We start from the raw sequence: 20,407 nt of genomic DNA, 5'->3' as shown, positions 1-20,407 counted from the left end.
CTATAATTCCAGCAACTTGGGAGGCTGAAGCAGGAGGATTGTGAGTTCAAAGCCCGTCTCAGCAAGTCAGTGAGATCCTGTCTCAAAATAAAAATGTAGTCCAGGGTAAAGTGCCTGTGGGTTCCAAACCCAGTACCAAAAATAAATAAATGAATATAACATTTTGAATGAATGTGAAAAAAATCTCACTAAAATGTAAGCTTTATGAAAGAAGGAATTTTTGTTGTTTCCTTGGCACTGTGTAGTTGCTCAATAAATATTTGTTGAATGACTTAACTGAACCAAGGTGCTTCTATCAATTAGCCAAGACATTAATATGCATGTACTGCAAAAGTGAAGTGCTGTAAATAATTAATGCCTGTGAAGATTGTTATATTCTGTACGCAGAAATGGATATTGAGAACTTCCTCGTAGTAGAGTAATAGGGAATAAATGGATCAGAATTTTGACTATATGGTAGAAAAAAAAAGAATATTGACTAAATAATGTCTAAAAACTCTCCCTCAAATATATAAAGACATTTAAGAAAAGGGTATGGGAGAAGGAATGATAGTAGAGTGAAGCAGGCATTATTACCTCATGTGCATGTATGACTGCATGACCGATATCATCCTTCAATATGTATAATCAGAAAAATGAGAGCTCACACTCCATTTATGTATGATCGAAATGTATAAATGCATTCTACTGTCAAGTACAACTAAATAGAACAAATAAAATTAAAGAAATTTTAAAAATGTATAAAGACATTTAAATCACAATACATACAGAATAATAGATTTAATTATTTATAATTCTAATAGTTGTAGAATTGGTATACTAACACTTAAAATTTTAAGCAAAATAAGTGTTAAGAACTATATTTGATTTTTAGTCATTTTATGCCATTTAGAAGATTTTTAGAAAAATCAATTTGGAAATTCTTCTATCTTTTGGGGTTGACTTCAAAATAATGTCAACTTTCCTACCCCAAATTTCATAAAAAACACAAAACTCCAAAATTTCACATACATGGTAAATCACCCTTAGTTTGGATTAAAAAAAAGACTATAAAGAGTATGAAGAAAAGGACAAAGTATAAGAGAAAACTCAGACACCTAAAATATTCTGTCCTCTGTAATCAAATATGAAAATGTAACTTGGGAAAAAAATCTGATAAACTACATTTCATCAAAATTAAAAACATCTATTTATCAAAATATATCAAGAAAGTAAAAAGGCAAGGCATAGAATGGCAGAAGATACAATACACATATCTGACAACTTGTATAAAGTGTATATGCAGAACTCCCACAAATCAACAAAAAGATAATGTAATTTCTAAGTGAACAAAATCATGAACAAGCACTTTCAAAAGAGGTACATGGATGGCTAACAAGCATATAAAAATGTACTCAATATCACCAATCATGGAAATATAAATTAAAGCCACAATGAGATAATATTACACAACTACCAGAATGGGTAAAATGAAAAGGATTGACAATAACAAGGGTTTGTTATTATGTGGAACTGAATGACACTCACTCATTGTTCACTGGTGGGAAGTAAAATGATACAATCACTTTGGAAAGGATCTGGCATCTACCAAAGATAAAAGTACACCTTCCCTTATGACACAGCACTTTGACTCCTAGGTATATACCCAAAGGAATGAGTACATATATCCACGGAAAACCAACATTGTTTACTGCAGCTTTATTTATAACAGCCAAAACTTGGTAAGACCTCAAATGCCAACAAGGATAAATGAATTTATGATTATTCATATAATGGAACTGTCTACAGTAACAGAAAAAGAACTAGTATGCTGATGAAAGAAGTCGAGTGTAAAACCATACATACTGTCTGATCACATCCACATGAGAAAAAACAAAAAAATTGATCTTTACAGTTGATTATTTCTGGGGGAGTAGTGCCTGGGTACTACAAAATCAGATTTTTTTGGTACTATGATCCAAGTATATATACCTTAATGTGATCTTGATATGAATGTATTAATTTGTGAAAAATCATCAAGTAATATACTTACGATTAGTATATTTTATGTATATTTTACTGTATGTTCTTTTTACTGTGTGTTATCCCTATTTAGATAAAGAGGAGGTAGATAACGTGCCCTGACAAGGTTCAGTCAATAAATTTGATGGCAGTTCACATATCATTTACCATTAAATTAAAATTTATTCTGAGATTATATAATATAAACAAAGCATAGAAAAAACCCTGAGCCATAATTCATAGGAAAAAATATAAAATATTATACAGGAATACATTATAGACCAGCCACTGACTATATCTTGATATAAAAATGGAAGGTGAAAAGCAATAAGAAAATTTGAAATATTTTAATCTACAGAGATGAAAACTCAAATGAAAAGCTTGTTGAAATTGCTACTAGACTATATGTCATTTCTATAAATAAAAAACCTAGATTGTCTAGGCAAGGGATAAAGTTCCTTTAACAAAACAAGTTGTTGAAAAACTTAAAAATATCAACTTTCTGCAGTGCACATCTTATTTAAAGGGAGCAACTACTGCAACTGTGCAGTATGATGCTTGAAGGACCAATATAACAGCTAACAATAAAATTTTACTATATTTTTAATGTCAAAACCCTAAAACCTGGTTACTAAAATAAGAATATTTCAATCTATTTTTTTATCTTTTAATTTTTTACAGACTGCATTTTGATTCACTGTACACAAATAGGGTGCATTATTTTGTTTTTATGGTTGTACACGATATAGATTCATACCATTCGTGTAATCATACATGTACACAGGGTAATGTGATTCTCATCCAAAATGTGTTATTTGGTATAATTTTAATTTCCTCCTTTTGTCATTAACCTAGTTTCCCTAGGCTTTTTTCTTTTTCTTTTCTTTTTTTTTTTTTTTTTTGCGGTACTGGGGATCAAACTCAGGGCCTTGTGCTTTCGAGGCAAGCACTCTATCAGCTGAGCTATCTCCCCAGCACTTCCCTAGATATTTATCTCCCTTTTCTCTTATGTCCCCCAAATCTGTCTTAATCCTTTCTGCATTTTCCATTTATTTAAATACTTTGTGCCAAGTTTTCCTAGATACCTACTTCCTGGAATTCCCATCCTACTTACTTGACATAGTAGTCATCCTGAGACTTTCCTTCATTGCTCTCCTTTGAGATTTTCAGGATCCCATGCCTTCTCACTTTTGTATGGTGAAGCACATCCTCCAATGTCCTCCTAAGAGAAGGTATAAGGAGATATAAAAATTTGAGACCATACAAGCCTAAAGATATCTTTATTGTACCTACCACCACATTTGACTGGACTGTATGTGTACAGAAATCGATTGGAAATCATTTCCCCTTTTAAGTTTAAAAAGGTTTTGCTTTCATAATCTCCCAGCATCTGGTGTGATCTACTAAGAAATCTAAATGTTATTCTGGAAACATTCTTTTTCTGTAATCTGTTTTTTTCCCTCACTTGGATCTTCCTTAACCCTGGCATCGTGAAATATTATAATGTGCTTCTGTGTCTTTTAACTCACTAGTCTGGGCACTTGGTGGAATCCTTTTACTTTATGATACTAATGTCCTATCTTTTCAGGAAAAGTTAATTCTTTTAATCTCTACAAAATATTTTCTTATTTTGGAATTCTAATCAGACATTGTATCTTATTCTAATCTTCTGATTTTTTTCTTGCCTACTTTTCATCTCTACTTTTTTGTTTTACTTTGGGAAATTTCTTCAATGCATCTACTGAATGCTTAATTTTGATTCTCCCGCTTTTCTAATGGCTCTTATTTTCTGATTATTCATTTTTATATCATCTTCTTATTTCATGGATGCAATGTTTTGTGTTTCTTAGAGAAGTTTTATCATCTTTCATGTTGCAGGTTTCCTCAAATGTCTAGTGATTCTTGGCTACCAGTGTATAGTTATAGTTGTGTATGAATGAGCAAGGCTTGTAGACTCTGAGTGTCATGATAACAAATAGTCAAGTGTCAAGCTAGTTTTTTCTTTCTTCACTGTTTACATTTTTGAGTGGGGTGGGTAGGGCTAGATGTAAGCCCCATTGCTAGATTTGATAGCAGGGTGGAGAAAGTGGACTGGCACAATACTGACAATTGTCCGGTCTTCAATCCAGCACATAAATATCATCACCCTCTTCCCCTAGTTCCTAGTTCTGTTTGGCTCAATTTCTCCAGAAAATAGGTCTGCTATGTTTTGTCAGTGAATTAGCTGTCTGGCTACAATGGGAGGGCAAAAATTAACTTTCAAATAATTTCTTTGTTTTCAACTTTCTCATCCCCGCCCTTCAGGGTACCTCGTGCCTTCAAACCCTTGAGCCTTTTGGGGTTCTGGAAGCAAAGATAGGTATTCCAAATTTGTGGACTTTCTCTGCAATGAAGAATAGCTTCCAGAACTATGCTACCTATCACGTATTAAAAAACAAAACAAAACAAAGAGACATACACTTCATTTTTCCCTTCAGGTCTTAAAGGAGTGAGACACTGCTTAAAATATACAAACAAGAAGCAACGAATTCAAACTTCCTACCATTGAGATAGCATTTTGAAAACTGCTGTCTGGAAATGATATAATGGTTATGTTTTAGCTAAATATAAAAGAATCTCCTATTTAAAAAAATCTCTTATCTGCAATTAGGGCTACTCCTTCACCACTTAACAAATTTTAACCTGGGGTCAACTATATGGGAGTCTCCCTAAATCCCTAATCAAGTATTTAGAGGTGAGAAAACAATGTATAATGAACAAAATCAGACTGTTGCCTAGGAACAACTATATGACAACAACTCAAGCTTAATCAATGTTGTTTTGCTTTGGGAAATTTCTTCAACACATATACTGAATGCTTAATTTTGGTTCTTCTGCTTTTCTAATGGCTCTTGTTTTCTAATCATTCACTTTTTAGAGCATCTTGTTCTTATTTCATGGATGCCATATGTTTTGTTTCTGAGAATGAGCTTCTTTTTAGACATTTATAAAGTCAGATAAAATCGGAAATGCAGTTAAATTTAACTTTAGATAAACAACTTCTTTCTGGTATGTCTTATATGGCAGTTTATCTGAAACTCAAAATTTATTTGGGTGTCCTGTATTTCTTTTTTTTTTTTTTTTCTTCTTTTTGGGTGCTGGACCTAGGATTTTTTTTTGCTAAAGTTAACAATTCAAGATTTAAAGAAATATATCCTAAGAAGAATATGACCAACAAAGGAAAGCTGGGTTCAAAGAAGGAAACTAGGCTCTGATTCAAACCATTCAGGTCTCTGGGAAAGTCTACTTCACTATTAGGTAGGGAGGGAACCAGGGGTCCAAACCTAACACACTTTTATTAATAAAGTCCCCATGGAATGAACTCATTGGCTGAGGCCAACAATAATCCAAGCCTTCAATTAATAGACATTACGGTTCTCCAAGTAGTGGCTGGTCCCTCCGTTGTGTCACCAGAGCTCTACCACTCAAGCCCTTTGATTATTCAGGATGCAATCATAAAGCCAATCTAGAAGTCTTTATTGAAGAAAAATTGCTATGCCCTTGAATAGTTTGTTTAGATACTCCTCAAAGTTACTAAGTAGACCATTGCTTTTTTGAAAAACATTTTTTTAGTTGTAGATGGACACAATACCTTTATTTATGTGGTGTTGAGAATGGAACCCCAGTGCCTCACACACATGAGGCAAATGCTCTAGCACTGAGCTACAATCCCAGCCTAGACCATTGCTTTAGTACATTGTATAACACTGGTTAATATATTGGAATGTCAGGTCCCACAGCTGATACCATAAATAGGAGAATAATAATAGGTATGGGCTTAGCAGATAGTCAAAGTAATGGTTTCTGTTGCAATCTCATTTGATATCGTACCAGCCTGGTTTCTCTGTGTATTCAGAACTGTTTTTATCTTGTTAGGTCAATCAGGATCCTGAGTCTTTTTCTGGAAGATTACTGGTTTAGGTAGGGTCAAACTTCCCAAATGATCCCAGGAATTTTCATATCATATCTTCCCAAATAAGCTGCCCAAATTCTGGTCACCTTTCTCTTTTATGAACCAACCCTAAACTGTTGCTAACATTTTAAACTGACTCCACACTTGTTTAGAAGCAACACTCAAGTGTTGTCTTCCCAATTTTTAAAAATCAGACATTTATTTCCTACATCTTATTGAGAAGAGCTAGCTGGGCAGATCTATAAGCTCATAGGAAATGGGTGGCGCAAATGTTAGGGATCTTTGTCTTGTCCCTTATCTTGCTCCTGAGTAGATAATCTCCTTGCTACAGTCAACTGAAAGACTTCAGCAAACTACTTAAAATTATTAGACTTGACTATGTAGCCATTAATAACTTTAAAATTGGATATAAGCATTTTCTTTTTGGCAATAGCAAGATGACACACAAAAAATACCTGGTAGTTGGTGCCTGCTCATGTAGCTCCCTTAGTTTCCCCAAGTCTGATACTGCTTCTTGGTGGAACACTATGCCATAAGCATACACAGTCATTCCATGAGGTCTGAGTTTATCCAGACTTTTCCATATACCCTAGCCACCTGAGAAAAATGCTTCTAGCCCTATCCTTGTGTGCCTTTGCCTTGTGTATTTGGTGTAAAGAGCTTAAATCTGCATTTATTGCTTCTCTTGCCTATCCCTCGTGGAGTTGATTTGTTGGAACATTCCCTGCACAAGAAATCTCCATGACACCTGGATGGCTGTGCCATTCAATTCCTTCATGTGACCGTCCAAACACAAGTCATTTTCAAATATTTGAAGGGTTCATTTATGGATTAGGGCTTAGGCTTCTTTAATGGGACTCCAGAGAAATGGCTTGGAGTAACGTATGTTGGTTCATATATTTAAAACCAATTGTTTTGTTTTTGTAGTACTTGGCATTAAACCCAGGAACACCCTTATACCCCTAGCCTGTTTTGTTTTGTTTTGTTGCTTTTGAGACAGGATGTCATTCAGTTGCCCAGGTGGGCCTTAAACCTGTGACCCTCTTGAGTAGCTGGGATTACAGGTGTGTGCCATCACATCTGGTTAATACTATTTCTTATGTGTAGTATTATTATGTAATTTTGCATTTCCAGCTTCTGGACCATAGTAGGTACACCTTCATACTATTGGATCAGTCACTAAATTTCTCATAGATATTTAAAAATGAATGGAATGCTCTAAAAGACATTTCATTCTGTAACAATGGAACAAAAAGTAGAAAGCTAGTTATCAAACATATAAGGCAATTTATGCATCAGTAAGAAAATAAACCAAGTGACTTCTAAGATCCTTAGCTACTTTAACAATCTAATATCCAAACAGTTTTCCTAAGAGAAAAATGTTTAGATGGATAGGTGTGGGCATGACAGGATCTCCATGAGGAAAATCCCCTGGAGAGGACCTACCGATCTGTCTGCCTCCTGCCATGCATGAATTGTTTTTCCTTTTCTTAGGAAGCAGATGGGACTAAAAGACTAAGTTCAAGGTATCTGGATTACTTCAACAAAAAGGCTGCCTCTGCACTGAGAAAACACCTTTAAATAACTTATTTAACATCCACTAGTTTAGAAATCCTGTTTCCTCACTTCTTTAATAACTATTTCTATAAAGAGTGATAGATTTGTCTGTCTTTATCCTAATTACGGTGACTACATTTAACCAGGGCCCACATAGGGAGAATGTAAAAGTGGTACATTCATCTCCAACACCAAATCTCTGGCACACAAAAGAAAGCAAAGGCTTAAGGCTTATTCAGGTACTTATTATTTTGTACAAATTGGGATTACTTAAAATAAAGAGACAAATGGGTTCCATTTTGGGTCTAGGTTCAATGTTTTCCTCTTCAAATGCGTTTTTTTCTCTAAAGACGCCAAGACACCTCTTGTCAGATACTACGGAGATATATATAAGCCTGTCTACTAACTCCATTCGATACTTATTTAATGTTGAATATGCCTTATGCAAAGCAGGATCTATTTCATTTGTTGATGATAAGGATAAATGACCATACTCTGTTCCGCATGTACAAAGCTGTTAGTTTATTCAGCTGCCAAACTGGAGAAAGGTTTCCTTTTGGAGTGAATAGCAAAACTGCATTCATAAGCAAGGCACTTTTACACACACACACACACACAGACACACACAGACACACACACATAGAGGAACATGTTATGGATACATAAACAACATATTTTAATTTTCAGACCTCTTTCCTACCTCCTCCCACCTTTACCCCTAAAAAAAAAAAAAAAAAAAGGTTTCGGAACATTTTAAAAATCAATTTCACAGAACATCTACAAAGGAACAGTTTATGATACATTCAGTTATATTAACAGTATGATATTGTTCCAGGTCAATAATTTCCATGAGCAAATTTTTTTTTTCCTACTTACTATAATACCTTTCTTTTTTCCCTTACGACAGGACAACTAAAACTCAGTGGAAATAATTATTAGGTTATATACATTCCTCGCTCTCATCTTGTTATATATTTACAGAATTTGGGATTGCATCACTGTTTCTTTTGATTCAATCTTGTAACAGCAATTACGGAGAACAAGAAAAAGCAAAACTAAAATAAAGAGGATATATGATACATTTTTAACAATCTGTTTTATGATTCCCTTTAGATGTCCAGTTATCCAGAATGACACACAAATTTCACTTTTTATTGTAGGATATGTCAAAAACTGAAGTCTCATGCATTTTATTTTATGTTGATTTCTATGTTTTGGCTCATTTAAATAAACATAGCAGACTCATTTACAAAGGCATATATTCTTCCTTATTCAGCCAGAAGAAAAGTTAATCTACTTAAAAAAATGTTGCTAAAACTCTTAATTTCAGATGTGTTAGGCTGATTCATGAATAGCAGAAGGATTTTTTAAATGTTTGTAATAGATGTGAAAGTACATAAATTTCTGCTCCAGGAAAAGTAATACAGTTGAAATATTTTTATCCTTTAGCAGTTAATAATGAAAGTATATTCTCTCTTAATCCTTTTCATCTTTTTGAATGTATTTTACTTGCTCATGACAAAGCCTGCGTGCTAAGATCAGGAAACACATTACCTATAGAACAGGAGTTTGTCTAAACTCAAGAGATGATCTTATGGGCCAATTTAGCCAGAGATAGCCTGGTAGAAGCCCATGATACACAATATTCAAGTTGTAATTGCAGATACCTTCATAGGTTTAGAGTATTATAGGTTAGTTTTGAAATTGCATTTCCTGTAAGAAACAGGAACACCAAAAAGGTGTCACATGTAGGTATATCTATAAAAGGTGAGAGAGAAATCCACATTCCTATCATTTTCATTTGTGTAATTACTCACTTTACAATAACTACTGCTCTAGAAATGAATGTCCAGAAGACCATACTCAGATTTTAGTGGAGGTAGCTAATTTCTTGTTTTCTGATGGTTGAGTCCTGCCAGTCTGTTTTGTTGATTCAGTAACAAAAGGGTGATAGAAAAAGTAAACCACCATTAATTCAGTAACAAGAGTGATGGTATACTTTTTCCTTTCCATTAATAACCAGATATCTATGGGTTGAGCTGTGGCTCAGTGGTAGAGCACTTGCCTGCATGTGCTAAGTACTGGGTTCGATTCTCAGCACCACATAAAAATAAATAAAACAAAGGCCCAACGACAATTAAAATAAAAAAAAAAACTAGATATCTAGTTAAAGTACATTCAGGCAGGCAGAGCAAAATGGAGTAGGGTGAATACTGATTATGAAGAATATTCAACTTAGCTTTTTATATATTTTTTCTTTTAATTAATTCTTCATTGAAGTTCTCACATAGGGTTTGTCATAGGGCATACTTACAACACACATTTTGTATATCTGAATTACAGGACCTGTGGTATGTTAGCTTGTCAGGACATGGCCTAGTTTGGACCCCCCACCTTAATTAGTAACATCAGAGAAATCAGGGTGAATAGTGATCTTTATAAGGAAGCAGTAAGGAGTCTGTTAACTGCCTTTTGGAAGTCAGTGTAAGAATAAGTAGTGTTGATGGGTTCGGTACGGGTGGTTTCCTTAACTGTTTTAGTTAGCCAGCCACAACAACAACCAGAAACACATGAATTAGGAATCTGTTTTAAGTATTCAGGTATGGGAGTAGCTCTGCTCAAAGTTCGGCTTAACTGTTTGGTGGCAAACTGCAGTGCTCCATTTAAAGAGGCATGATCTCTAGAAAGCCGGCTAAAACTTGTAAGGGGCTTTTGAAAAGGTGGGACTCCACAAGAGGCTAAAGGGGGCCATTCAGGAATTGGTTCCAGTTTGGGGACACAATGGGAACAATGTGAAAGCCTGAGACCTACCTCTCGAAGTATATGAACTGGTGTGCTTGGATCCAAGAGTTTAGCGTGATATAACCAGGAATTAGGATCTAAAGGTTTCCAAGTTGTAGAATATTTTAAAAGGCACTTAACCTGCCAGGCAAGACTCTCGAGAGGTGTTAGGTTGGGCACCTTGGGGTCCTCTTCTTCTGAGGAATCCCACTCTTCTCCAGAACTCTCATTTAGGTAACTAATGTTTTCTTCTTCTTCACTTTCTGATTCTGACAAGGGGTCAGGAGAGGGATTTCTGGGACCCATTGGAAAAAAGTAAGGAACCAGAAAAAGGTCAACAATCTAAATCAGCACAATACTGACTAACACTGGCAAACAGAAGCAAGATATGAAAAAACTTTCCACCAAGATTAATTTTTCAGTCCATTATACACTCAAAGTATGCCTCTGGCCCACATCACTGTGCAATTCTTCAAGATTATGTTGTATATTCTTCATTTACAAGGAGACACCTTAGTCCTCAGGACCAGTTCAGTTTGTAAAATTGTTAGTCACTTACCAGTGGCACAGGTCAGAGTGTCTCCTTCAAATCCTGACAACCCAAGAAGAGAAGGGTCCTCACCTAAGCATGCTGACTTTCTTGGTGTAGTTTCAACAGGTAGTGATAATCTCAAGAGACACTATGTTCACTGTTTTGTTGGCAGTGATATTTTACCTATTTGGTAATAAAAAGAAGCTCAGCAGTTATCTTGGTTGTTCGTTGGGATGGCAACTTATGTAGAGTGGGTACGATGGGATGAGTTGTTGAGGACATCTGGTAGGGATCCAAAGTTTTCCACAGGTGAGGGAAAATGACCTTGGAAACTCGTGACTTAGTGGTTGGACTATCTGGAAAAGTAGGCTTAACCTGTGAATGAGAAAACTAGAGACATGATATTAAAGCCTGAAGGCACTAGGTAATATTACTGCCCATCTAACGTTATAGATATCCAAGAAAATGGATGCTAAGCAAGCAACCATGTTGATTTTCTCCTTTCTACCTCGTAGGCTTAGGCAGATTTTCCTATTGGGACTACTCTTATAATCACAAAATTAGGAAAGAGCTTGGGGACATTTTAATACTTTGTTGGTACACAACAGGTCCAGTTTGTTTTTAAGGATGCAGTTCTCACATAGAAAATTACTTCTGTAAAAGCAGATTCCTTATGCCCCAAAGTCCACATTGATAGTTTATCTCTTTACCTTTAGATGTGCTTGTTAGAATTAGTTTTAGAGGGCCTGTCCTGGTGATAGAGCTGCTCGATGTTGGAATTCTTGCTGTGATCTCAGAGACTGAGTCATACGAACAATCTTTCTGTTGCAGGAAAAGAAAAACAGCATGAAAATTGACCAGTTCCTTTTATGAGAATAAACAACTTCAAATCTAGACACATATGAAATATAAAGGGCACAGGCTCAATGCATTTGCAAAAACTCATTACTCAACATAATCTAACAGTACATTAAGGAAAGAAAAAGAATGTTTATGCAAGCAGAGCTTTTCCAGGAAAGTAAGAATAGTTCAACTTTAGGAAATTTATAGATTTAGGTTTCCAAAAATAAAGGGAAAAAAGATTTGGTAAGGTTTATTTGCCAAAAACTTTAAAGCAAATATGATCCCAAATAAGATACGATATATTTCTTTTAAAGTGAAATTAGGTAAGAATATGACTATAATGAATGATACTGTCTGACATGGTACTGAAAATGCTAGTCAATGTTATAAATAAATGACAGTTGCAGGAATTGGTAAAAAAGGATAAAACTATTAATTTACACTCTTAATTTCAATACCAGCAACACTGACTTGAAAATGTATTATGTAGTACATTTCACAGTAGGAAAAACAAGACAAAAATGTCCCCAAATTTATAAAAGACGTAAGAACTAGTAAGACATAGAAACATCCTATGCTCTTGGATAGATGAAATAAATGAATGCTACAAATATACCTACTTTAATTTATACAACTTTAAACAAAATTTTAAGGAACTCTATAAATGAATGTCAATGTTTATATGGAAAGAATAAAATTCCACACATGGCCAAATCAATTACTTAAAGAGAAGAGTAAAGGGTGTTCTTTTTTTCTTTTTTTTAATTAGTTCTTTTTAGTTATATATAACATTAGGATTCATTTGCCCTAACTACAAAAGCACAGAATATAATTTGCTCTAATTTGGTCCCCAGTACTTCGCCGTTTACCCTCATCCCTCCCTGATCCCTTTTCTCAACACTATAGAACGTTCTGCTAGTAAAGGGTGTTCTTAATCTTCAAACTATTGATTATAAAAACCCGAGAAATTAAAATAGGATGAAATCAACATAAGATCAGACAGTCCAATAAAACAGAACAGAGCTCTGAAACAGAGTCACACATAATTTGGGAATACTGTAGGAAAAATGGGTGGCACATAAATTCAAGGGGGAAACAGAAGATTTTACCACATTTACTGGACCACTGATTCATATGAAGAAAAATAACACTGTATACCTATATAATGCCAAGTACTTAGGAGGATAAAGACCTAAGTGAGGATGGTAAAACAATATAGTTAATCAAATATAACGGAAGAGGATATTTTTGTGACTGAAGGCTAGTGTTATGGTTGTATCTGGAAAGTCTACCAAAAGCTTATATTGAAGGCTTGGTTGCTTGTGTAGCAATGCTCAGAGGTGGCCTTCTTGACTGGATCATGAGGGCTCTGATCTCATCAGTGTATTCATCCATCAGTAACTGAATGGACTCCTGGGAGAGGATGAAAACGGCAGGCAGGTGGGACAGGGTTGAAGTAGTTCAATGGGGCATGCCATGGAGACTATATCTTGTTTCTGGCCCTTTCTCTCTGTCCCTCTCTGCTTCCTGATTGCCATGAATTGAGGAACTTCCTTCTGCTATATCCTTCTGCCATAATGTTCTGCCTCACGTTAGGCCCAAAGAAAGGGTGCCAGCCAACTACAGACTGAAACCATAAGCTTCCCCTCCCACCAAAAAACAAAAAAACACCCAAAAAACAAAAAAACAACTTTCCTCTTTTAAGTTGTCAGGTATTTTGGTCATGGTGACATAAAGCTAACATAGTCAGGGAAAACAAAAACAAAAAAATATAGAGCACAGAACCAAAAAATGATTAATTCAATCACATCAGAATCAATAATACCTGGAGTGAACTAAAGATATCAAAGACAACATTAACCACAACTTTAATTTTTTTAAAAGGCAGCAATTTCATGGGCTAGGCTACAGCTCAGAGCTCAGTGGTAGAGAGCTTGTCTAGCATACATGAGGTCCTGGGTCTGATTTCTAGTACTGCAAAGAAAGAAAAGGGGGGTGGGGAACAGTAGCAAATTCAATTAAAAAATGGGCAAAAGGCAAGAATATCCAATTAACAGAAGAGAAAATCCAGATGGATTAACCATATGATAACATTATGCTATCAGCTGGTGAAAATTAGAAGGCTAGATAATGCCAAGTGTTAGAATGTTCCCTATAGAAACTGGCACTGCTGGTGGGATTGTATACTGGGGTAACCATTCTGAAAAGCAATCTGGCAGTAATACTTAGCCAAATTAATTGTACATCTCATGATCCAGTAACTCTACTTCTGGGTACATAGCAAAGAAATTCTCCATAAGACCAACAAGTATTATGATATATTCTGAAGTTTTATTAGTGATAAGGAATTAAATTTAAGTTTTCGTCACTAGAGAGGATATGTAAAATGTGGTAGAAGCACATTAGAAATATACATAACTAGAAGTACATGTAGTAACACACATGGACTTTAAGGGTATAGTCCTAAGTGAAAGAAAATCAAAAAACATTATCAAGATCTCATTTATATCAATCTGAAGGGGTAGTATCTAAGATAAACGTCAGTATCTCCAGTTTCAAATACACTGAGTTGTGTTAACATGGTCATATGGTGTGGCTTCTGGTCATAATTTTCTTTTTATATATTGCAGTTCTAAGCACAGTGTCTAGCATTTATTAAGAGCCCAATAAATGTGTTTGAAAGAATCAATGAAAGTCAGGAAGAGTGGCGCACTCCTGTAATTCCAACAATCCAGAAGGCTAAGGCAGGAGGCTCCCAAGTTTGAGGACAGTCACAAAATCCTCAGCAATTCAGTGAGATCCTGTATCAGAAAAATTAAAATAAAATCAATGACAGAATGACTAGGGTATAAAGTAAATAACCACAGAAGTATGTTGTTTTATTCCTGAGAGAGAAAAATCTCCAAATTATATTTTGGTGATCTAGTAATATGGTATACAAGAGACAAATGAAACAATTCTAAGAAGCAGAATCAACAAAGATGATATTATAGCAAAACAAAGGCAACTCCTTATAACTGTGAGAAACATGTAAGTAAACACTTTTTTTTTTTTTTTTGGGTACTGGGAATTAATCCCAGGTATGTTTTACCACCAAGTCACATCCCCAGCCCGTTTTATTTTTCATTGAGACAGGGTCTCATCAAGTTGCTTACGGCCTTGCTAAGTTGCTGAGGATGGCTTTGAACTTGTGATCCTCTTGTCTCAGCTTCCTGAGTCACTGGGTGTAAATCCTTTAAAATCTATATATTATTACCTAGTTCAATCTGAAAATAATATTCAAATCTGTCACATACTGCTGTCTTTATTTTATTGAGATGAGAAGGTATTGGCTTTTAATTATTCTATGTTCTTATATTGTTATTATTTTCATTCCAACCAGATTGTATCTATAAAATTATTTGGATATACTTCAGTTGTTAGTCAAAGCATTCTGAAAAAAGGGTTACTCCACTTTTGAAATCAGCAAAAAGTCTATGTAAAGGCATACGTAAATTCTAGACCTAACAGTGAGTCCATCACTGTTATCCTTAACAGTCCATGTACGAAATTTTTCCATATTGTTTATGCTATGCCATCATACATTAGACGTATGGAATTTGCTTCTGACTTTTACTGGGGTTCATACTGAGAGTTTGCCTTGAGTTTTAGAGGAGACTTTGGACTTGGACTTTTGGGAAATGGAACTGTTAAGACTATGGAACCATTAAGACTCTTAAAAACAGACTAAACGCATTTTGCATTAAGAGCGCAGGAGCTTTTGGGGGCCAGGGGCAGAATGTTATGGTTGATTCGAAGTGTCCCCCCAAAAGCTCATGTAAGACAACACAAGAAAATTTAGAGATGAAATGATTGGGTTATAAGAGCCTTAACATTATCAGTGTGTTAACCCACTCATATAGATTAACTGGGAAGTAATTGTAGGAAGGTAGGAAGAGTGTGGCTGGAGGAAGGGGTTCACTAGGGATATGACTTTGGGATTTATAATTTTGTTGTCAGTGAGCTGAGATCTGTGCTTCCTGATTATTATTTCCTAAACTGCGTTCCTTTGTCATGCCATTCTGCCTTGATGCTCTGCTTCACCTTGGGCCAAGATTTTGAAGTCAACTGAAAACGGTGAGTGCAAAATACACTTTTCCTCCTCCAAAACTGTTTGTTTGTTATTTTTTAGCCAAATTAAGTTTACCAAGGACAGGAAGAAATTCCCATAGTTATTATTTGTTCTTTTCCACAGCACTAACAGCAAGTCAAGAACCATGTAAACTTTAGAGCAGTGAGACTATGATGTTTAAATTTAATCTAGCAGCTTTAAGAGAAAATTTCAGATTATGATATTAAAAAAATACTTAACAAAACATGGCATTAATCATTAAAAAAACAAACAAACAAACAAAAACAAAAGAAAAAGAAAATATAGTTAGGCTGACCTCTGGTGGCCAGATGTCTAATCCTTCAGTAACGAATGTTATGAAGTCTCTCACTGGTGGTGAAATAGTCAAGTAAAATGTAGTAAAGAAATAATACAATTAGAAACTTTACAAAATAAGAGGTAGCAAGGACCCAAACATAAAGAGAGGGGAACAATTAAAGTCATCAAAATAAGTAAAATGTCGCCAGATATTAGTTTGTCCTAATTTTTAGTTTACCAGTTAACATTATGTTAAAAACATGGTACGTGCAGTAGTTCTCAAAGTATAGAAAAGTTCTGTACTCTCCAGTACCATAACCAGTAGCCCTGTGGACCACTAGCCTCATGGACCTAGTAAGCGCCTGAAATGTGGTTACCATAAAATAACACCCAATTTCAAAGATTTAGAAAAAAGTAAATGAGTTCAATCATTTCTACTGATTACATGTTGAAATAAAATTGAATATATCTGGTTAAAAAAATTAATGCCTTTTCTAGGTTTCTCTTTCACCACAGCTTTCCAGGTATTCTGCCTTTTAGTTATACTGAGATTATAAATGCTATTCTTATATTCTGTGAATTCTTAGGCCTCTATGCTTTTACTCTGATTAATTTGAACACCTCTCTTTCCTTTCCTAAAATTAGCCATCATGTTAATATCAAAACTACAGGCAACTCACTTAACTGGCATTTGGATACCTCAAAGTTTCAGGAATTAGGGACATGAATAATTCTTTGGCAGTTTGTCTGTCCCTTGGTTTCATCATCTTAAAGGGAGACTGAAATTACCTTAGAGGGTTTTTTGTAAGGATTTAATCGTCTTTGGCACATGATAAGAGCCAATAAAATATGTTACTATTAACATTATCAGTATGAATAAACTTCAAAACTAATAGATTGAAAAAAGCCCGTAGCACTTATGATTATTCATACAATAGTTAAAATATGCAAATCCTACAGTCTATTCATTCAGTGATATTTACTCATATGGTTACTCTATAAAAATTTGTGATCAAAGTTAACAGTAAATTCAAAAACATCTGTTATTTCTGGCCAGCTGATTCTAAAGCTGTACAGGCAACTTTGTAATGTTCTATTTCTTCATCTGGCACTGGGTACTGAGGTGTAGGAGAGAAATGTTTCTTTCCATCCTCCTAGGTTCTTTGGTTGGGTTAGGAATTGGTAAAAGACACTAACAGAAAAAAAAAAGCACATTTAATAATGTACAAAAGCACAGAAGACTAACAAAACATTGAGACTAGAAGGATCAGATGACTGAAGCATCCTGAATTACAGAAAGGAATAGGGATTGAGGGTTTCTGGGGAAGAAGGTGGTGCCATAAGCTATGGAAGGATGGGGAGAGTCATGTACAGGGAATAATGTGCAGGGAATAAAGGCTGTCATGTCATGCAGATAGTTTTCCAGTAATAAAAACTGTCCGGGGGCAGCCCTCTTCCTCACACAGATACTTTACTGAAGTCGTAGTAAAGGGTGATTTACTTTTTAGTATTTAAATGTGTATGCTTTACAAAAAGTCAGCTTTAAGAACGAATCCTGGGTTTGCAGGGTCTCGGAATAAGCAACCAGCAATACACCCAGTAAGTACTTCGTAGTGGCATATTCTGGAGAGGTGTGCCTGTGCCCCAACAAAGGTACTCGTTTTTTATTTGAGATTAAAGGATTAAAGACATCCTTCTCTTAACCACGACCCTGAAGACCTTTCCCTTCCCTGCGTTCTCCTTTGTTTACTACACGGTCCTCCTGCAGGTCGGTGAAGGATGCCCGGGAAGCCGGCACGCCCAGAACCAGCGGCAGCGCGTCTACACCGGGCTTGCAGCTCCTCGCAGGGTCCCAGCCTCCATCCCCAGCGGCACCTGCCAGGTGCCCTAGGCCGGCCAGGACCGAGGGCTGGACAAGGGCCGCAGTGCGTCCGTATCAGGAGAACTCGGGACGCCTCGCTCCTCGGAGCGTGCGGGTCGCAGCCCGGGCTTCGCTAAGGCCAGGTCCCTCCTCCGCCTCTCCACACTCAACCCTCCTGGGGTGTTCCCCCCGCCGCAGGAGCGGAGACGGTTCCCTCGCCTGACTCCCTGTTCTCACCGTGGCGGATCCTTTCGGCTTTCTCGCCTCACGCCCAGACGCGAGTCCGCTAACGCCTAGCGCCACCAGCCCCGTCCCGAACGTCGCCTGGGTGCCCCGCTTGATCTCCCTGACGGCACCACTTCCGGTCGAGCCAACGCCTCCTTAAAAACGCCACTTCCTACCGGGAAAACGGGCGCGGGGCGGTGTGGGAAAAACACAACAAAGGCGCATGCGCCCAGGCGGGGCTCGAAGTGGGTGGACTTCTCTCTTCCCGCTCACGCCTCCTTACCGCTGCGGCGTTCTCGCGGTGTTTCCTCCTCCCGCGGGAGTTATTTGAACGCTCTGGCGGTAACCACACCCCGGACGCTCAGAGGCCGACCTGCGGGAGGCTGGGAGGCTGGACTACTGGGCATCGGGGCGGACGACAGTCATCGAGGCGCCATGGGAGCGGAGAAGAGGCTGCTGCCGATTAAGGAAGCCTTTCGGCTGGCACAGCAGCCGCACCAGAACCAGGCGAAGCTTGTGGTGGCGCTGAGTCGCACCTACGGCACGGTAAGCTGCCCTCCCAGCGGCCAGCGCCTTGGCGCCGCGCCTCGCCTTCTCGGCCCAGCCTCCCCCAGGGCCTCCAGTGTCCCTTCAGCACTGGCGCATCCTGCCTCCAGGCCTGTTCAGCGTCGCTCTCCCGAGGTCGCCGGGGCGCTGTCCACACGGAGACCCGCCCTTGCTTTTCCGCACCAACCCTTCCCTTCTCCCCCGCGGTCTCCAGGGCGGTGTGGACCGTTAATCCTGAGCCTGCCAGTGAACTTGGAGCGCGGGTTTAGCGGCTGCCAGGCCACTAGGCACCGAGTGTTAGCCCTCAGAGTGGGCAGGTGGCTCCGCTGTCGTTTCGCAGAAAAGCCCCAACCTCCCGCCACCGCCAAGTGAGAATCCAGCCGCCAAAGCGCCACATTAGTCACCAGAACTTAGCCCTTCCTGTACTGTGAGTTTCGGATGGAGCCAGGGAAGAAAGGGACAATGGATTTGGGGGAGATAAGGTATCCTGATGTCGGAGAAAAATTGAAAGGACGGGTAACAGGGCTTTAAAGAGGAGATGCGATGGAAAGTGAAAGTGATACCTCTGAGAAATTTCCGGGTGTTAGGAAGGGCTAAATATGATGACTGTAAAAGCCAGTGTTGGTTGTGAGTTGTTCATGAAGAAGCATGTTGTACTACAGCGACACTAAACGCATGATGAAAATGCAGGAGCATTTAAAGAAAATCTAAGAATTCTTTCATTGTGAAAAGTCATGCTGGTGTGTACCTTCTGCGAGGTGCAAGTTACAGTCTGGAGAGAAGTTCCTGCAGACTTATTTCCTTATTTTTGCTCTTTTGGATAACTGAGTTTACCAGTTTTTTTAGTTCGAGTTTTGACTAGTGCTCTCGCAGTATTAGGGTAATGTTAGGTTAAAGGATTTTTTTTTTTTTTTTTTTTTTTTTTTTGCGGTGTTGGGGATTGAACCCAGGGCCTTGTGCTTGCAAGACAAGCACTCTACCAACTGAGCTATCTCCCCAGCCCAGGTTAAAGGATTTTTATCAGTGCAGTTTATGAGAGGTTTCCTTTGTCTTTCAGATGGATGATAAAACAGTTTTTCATGAGGAGTTCGTTCATTACCTTAAATATGCTATGCTGGTCTACAAACGCGAGCCAGCCGTGGAAAGGGTAATAGAATTTGCAGCAAAGTTTGTGACTTCATTTCACCAATCCGATTTGGAAGATGATGAGGAAGAGGAAGATGGTGGCATTTTAAATTTTTTGTTTACTTTTCTCTTAAAGGTACTATGAAAACTAGCACTTTGGGGAAGTAATGTAGAAACTTTTACTTTAAATTTTGTATAAGTGAAATATCTGGTGATTGAGAATATACCTGTGAATGAGTATATTTTATAGGAAATGTTAACTATGGTTAAGATTCAAAGGTGGACTTTAAAAATAACTTCAGCACCAAGTTTTAATGATCTCTTTCAACCAGTTCTCACATTTGTTTTCAGTGAGTTTTCTATTTTGCGAGTTCATACAAAGATAATAACTTGTAATTTAGTAAATACTTTTTTCAGACTGTTCAAGACAGTATATAATATATATAGTTATATAAAAATGCATTTGTAGTTTCTTAGCAAATAATGAATTTTTGTTGTCAATCCTGGAATTCTGAACATATAGAGTCCAAATGGTATTGAGAATTAGGAATGGACTGTTGACTAGGAATATTTGTC

At 37.2% G+C, this 20,407-nt stretch overlaps 2 protein-coding genes across 3 annotated transcripts in view; one reads left to right on the top strand and one right to left on the bottom strand.

Annotated features, from left to right (window-relative positions):
- Window positions 1–7,378: 7,378 nt before the first annotated feature.
- Dcaf16 (DDB1 and CUL4 associated factor 16) lies at window positions 7,379–18,342 on the bottom strand. The gene is made up of 3 exons (XM_047567463.1): window positions 18,173–18,342; window positions 11,534–11,645; window positions 7,379–11,198 (listed from the first exon to the last, which is right to left on the bottom strand). The coding sequence occupies exon 3, from the start codon at window positions 10,595–10,597 to the stop codon at window positions 9,947–9,949; it is 651 nt and encodes a 216-aa protein (XP_047423419.1). The 5' UTR covers window positions 10,598–11,198; window positions 11,534–11,645; window positions 18,173–18,342; the 3' UTR covers window positions 7,379–9,946.
- The window catches only part of Ncapg (non-SMC condensin I complex subunit G), a 44,438-nt gene continuing 42,233 nt past the window's right edge, over window positions 18,203–20,407 (top strand). The window contains exons 1-2 of one of the 2 annotated variants that reach the window (XM_047567461.1): window positions 18,203–18,706; window positions 19,764–19,967. In XM_047567461.1, coding sequence (XP_047423417.1) covers window positions 18,596–18,706; window positions 19,764–19,967 — 315 coding nt within the window. In that variant the 5' untranslated portion in view covers window positions 18,203–18,595. Of the gene's footprint in view, window positions 18,707–19,313; window positions 19,447–19,763; window positions 19,968–20,407 lie in introns of those variants that run through there. The other variant, XM_047567462.1, reaches the window with a different exon arrangement.

The sequence above is a fragment of the Sciurus carolinensis genome, chromosome 10, assembly GCF_902686445.1.
Source record: "Sciurus carolinensis chromosome 10, mSciCar1.2, whole genome shotgun sequence".
Taxonomy (NCBI): domain Eukaryota; kingdom Metazoa; phylum Chordata; class Mammalia; order Rodentia; family Sciuridae; genus Sciurus; species Sciurus carolinensis.
This window is presented reverse-complemented; position numbering and strand designations above follow the sequence as displayed.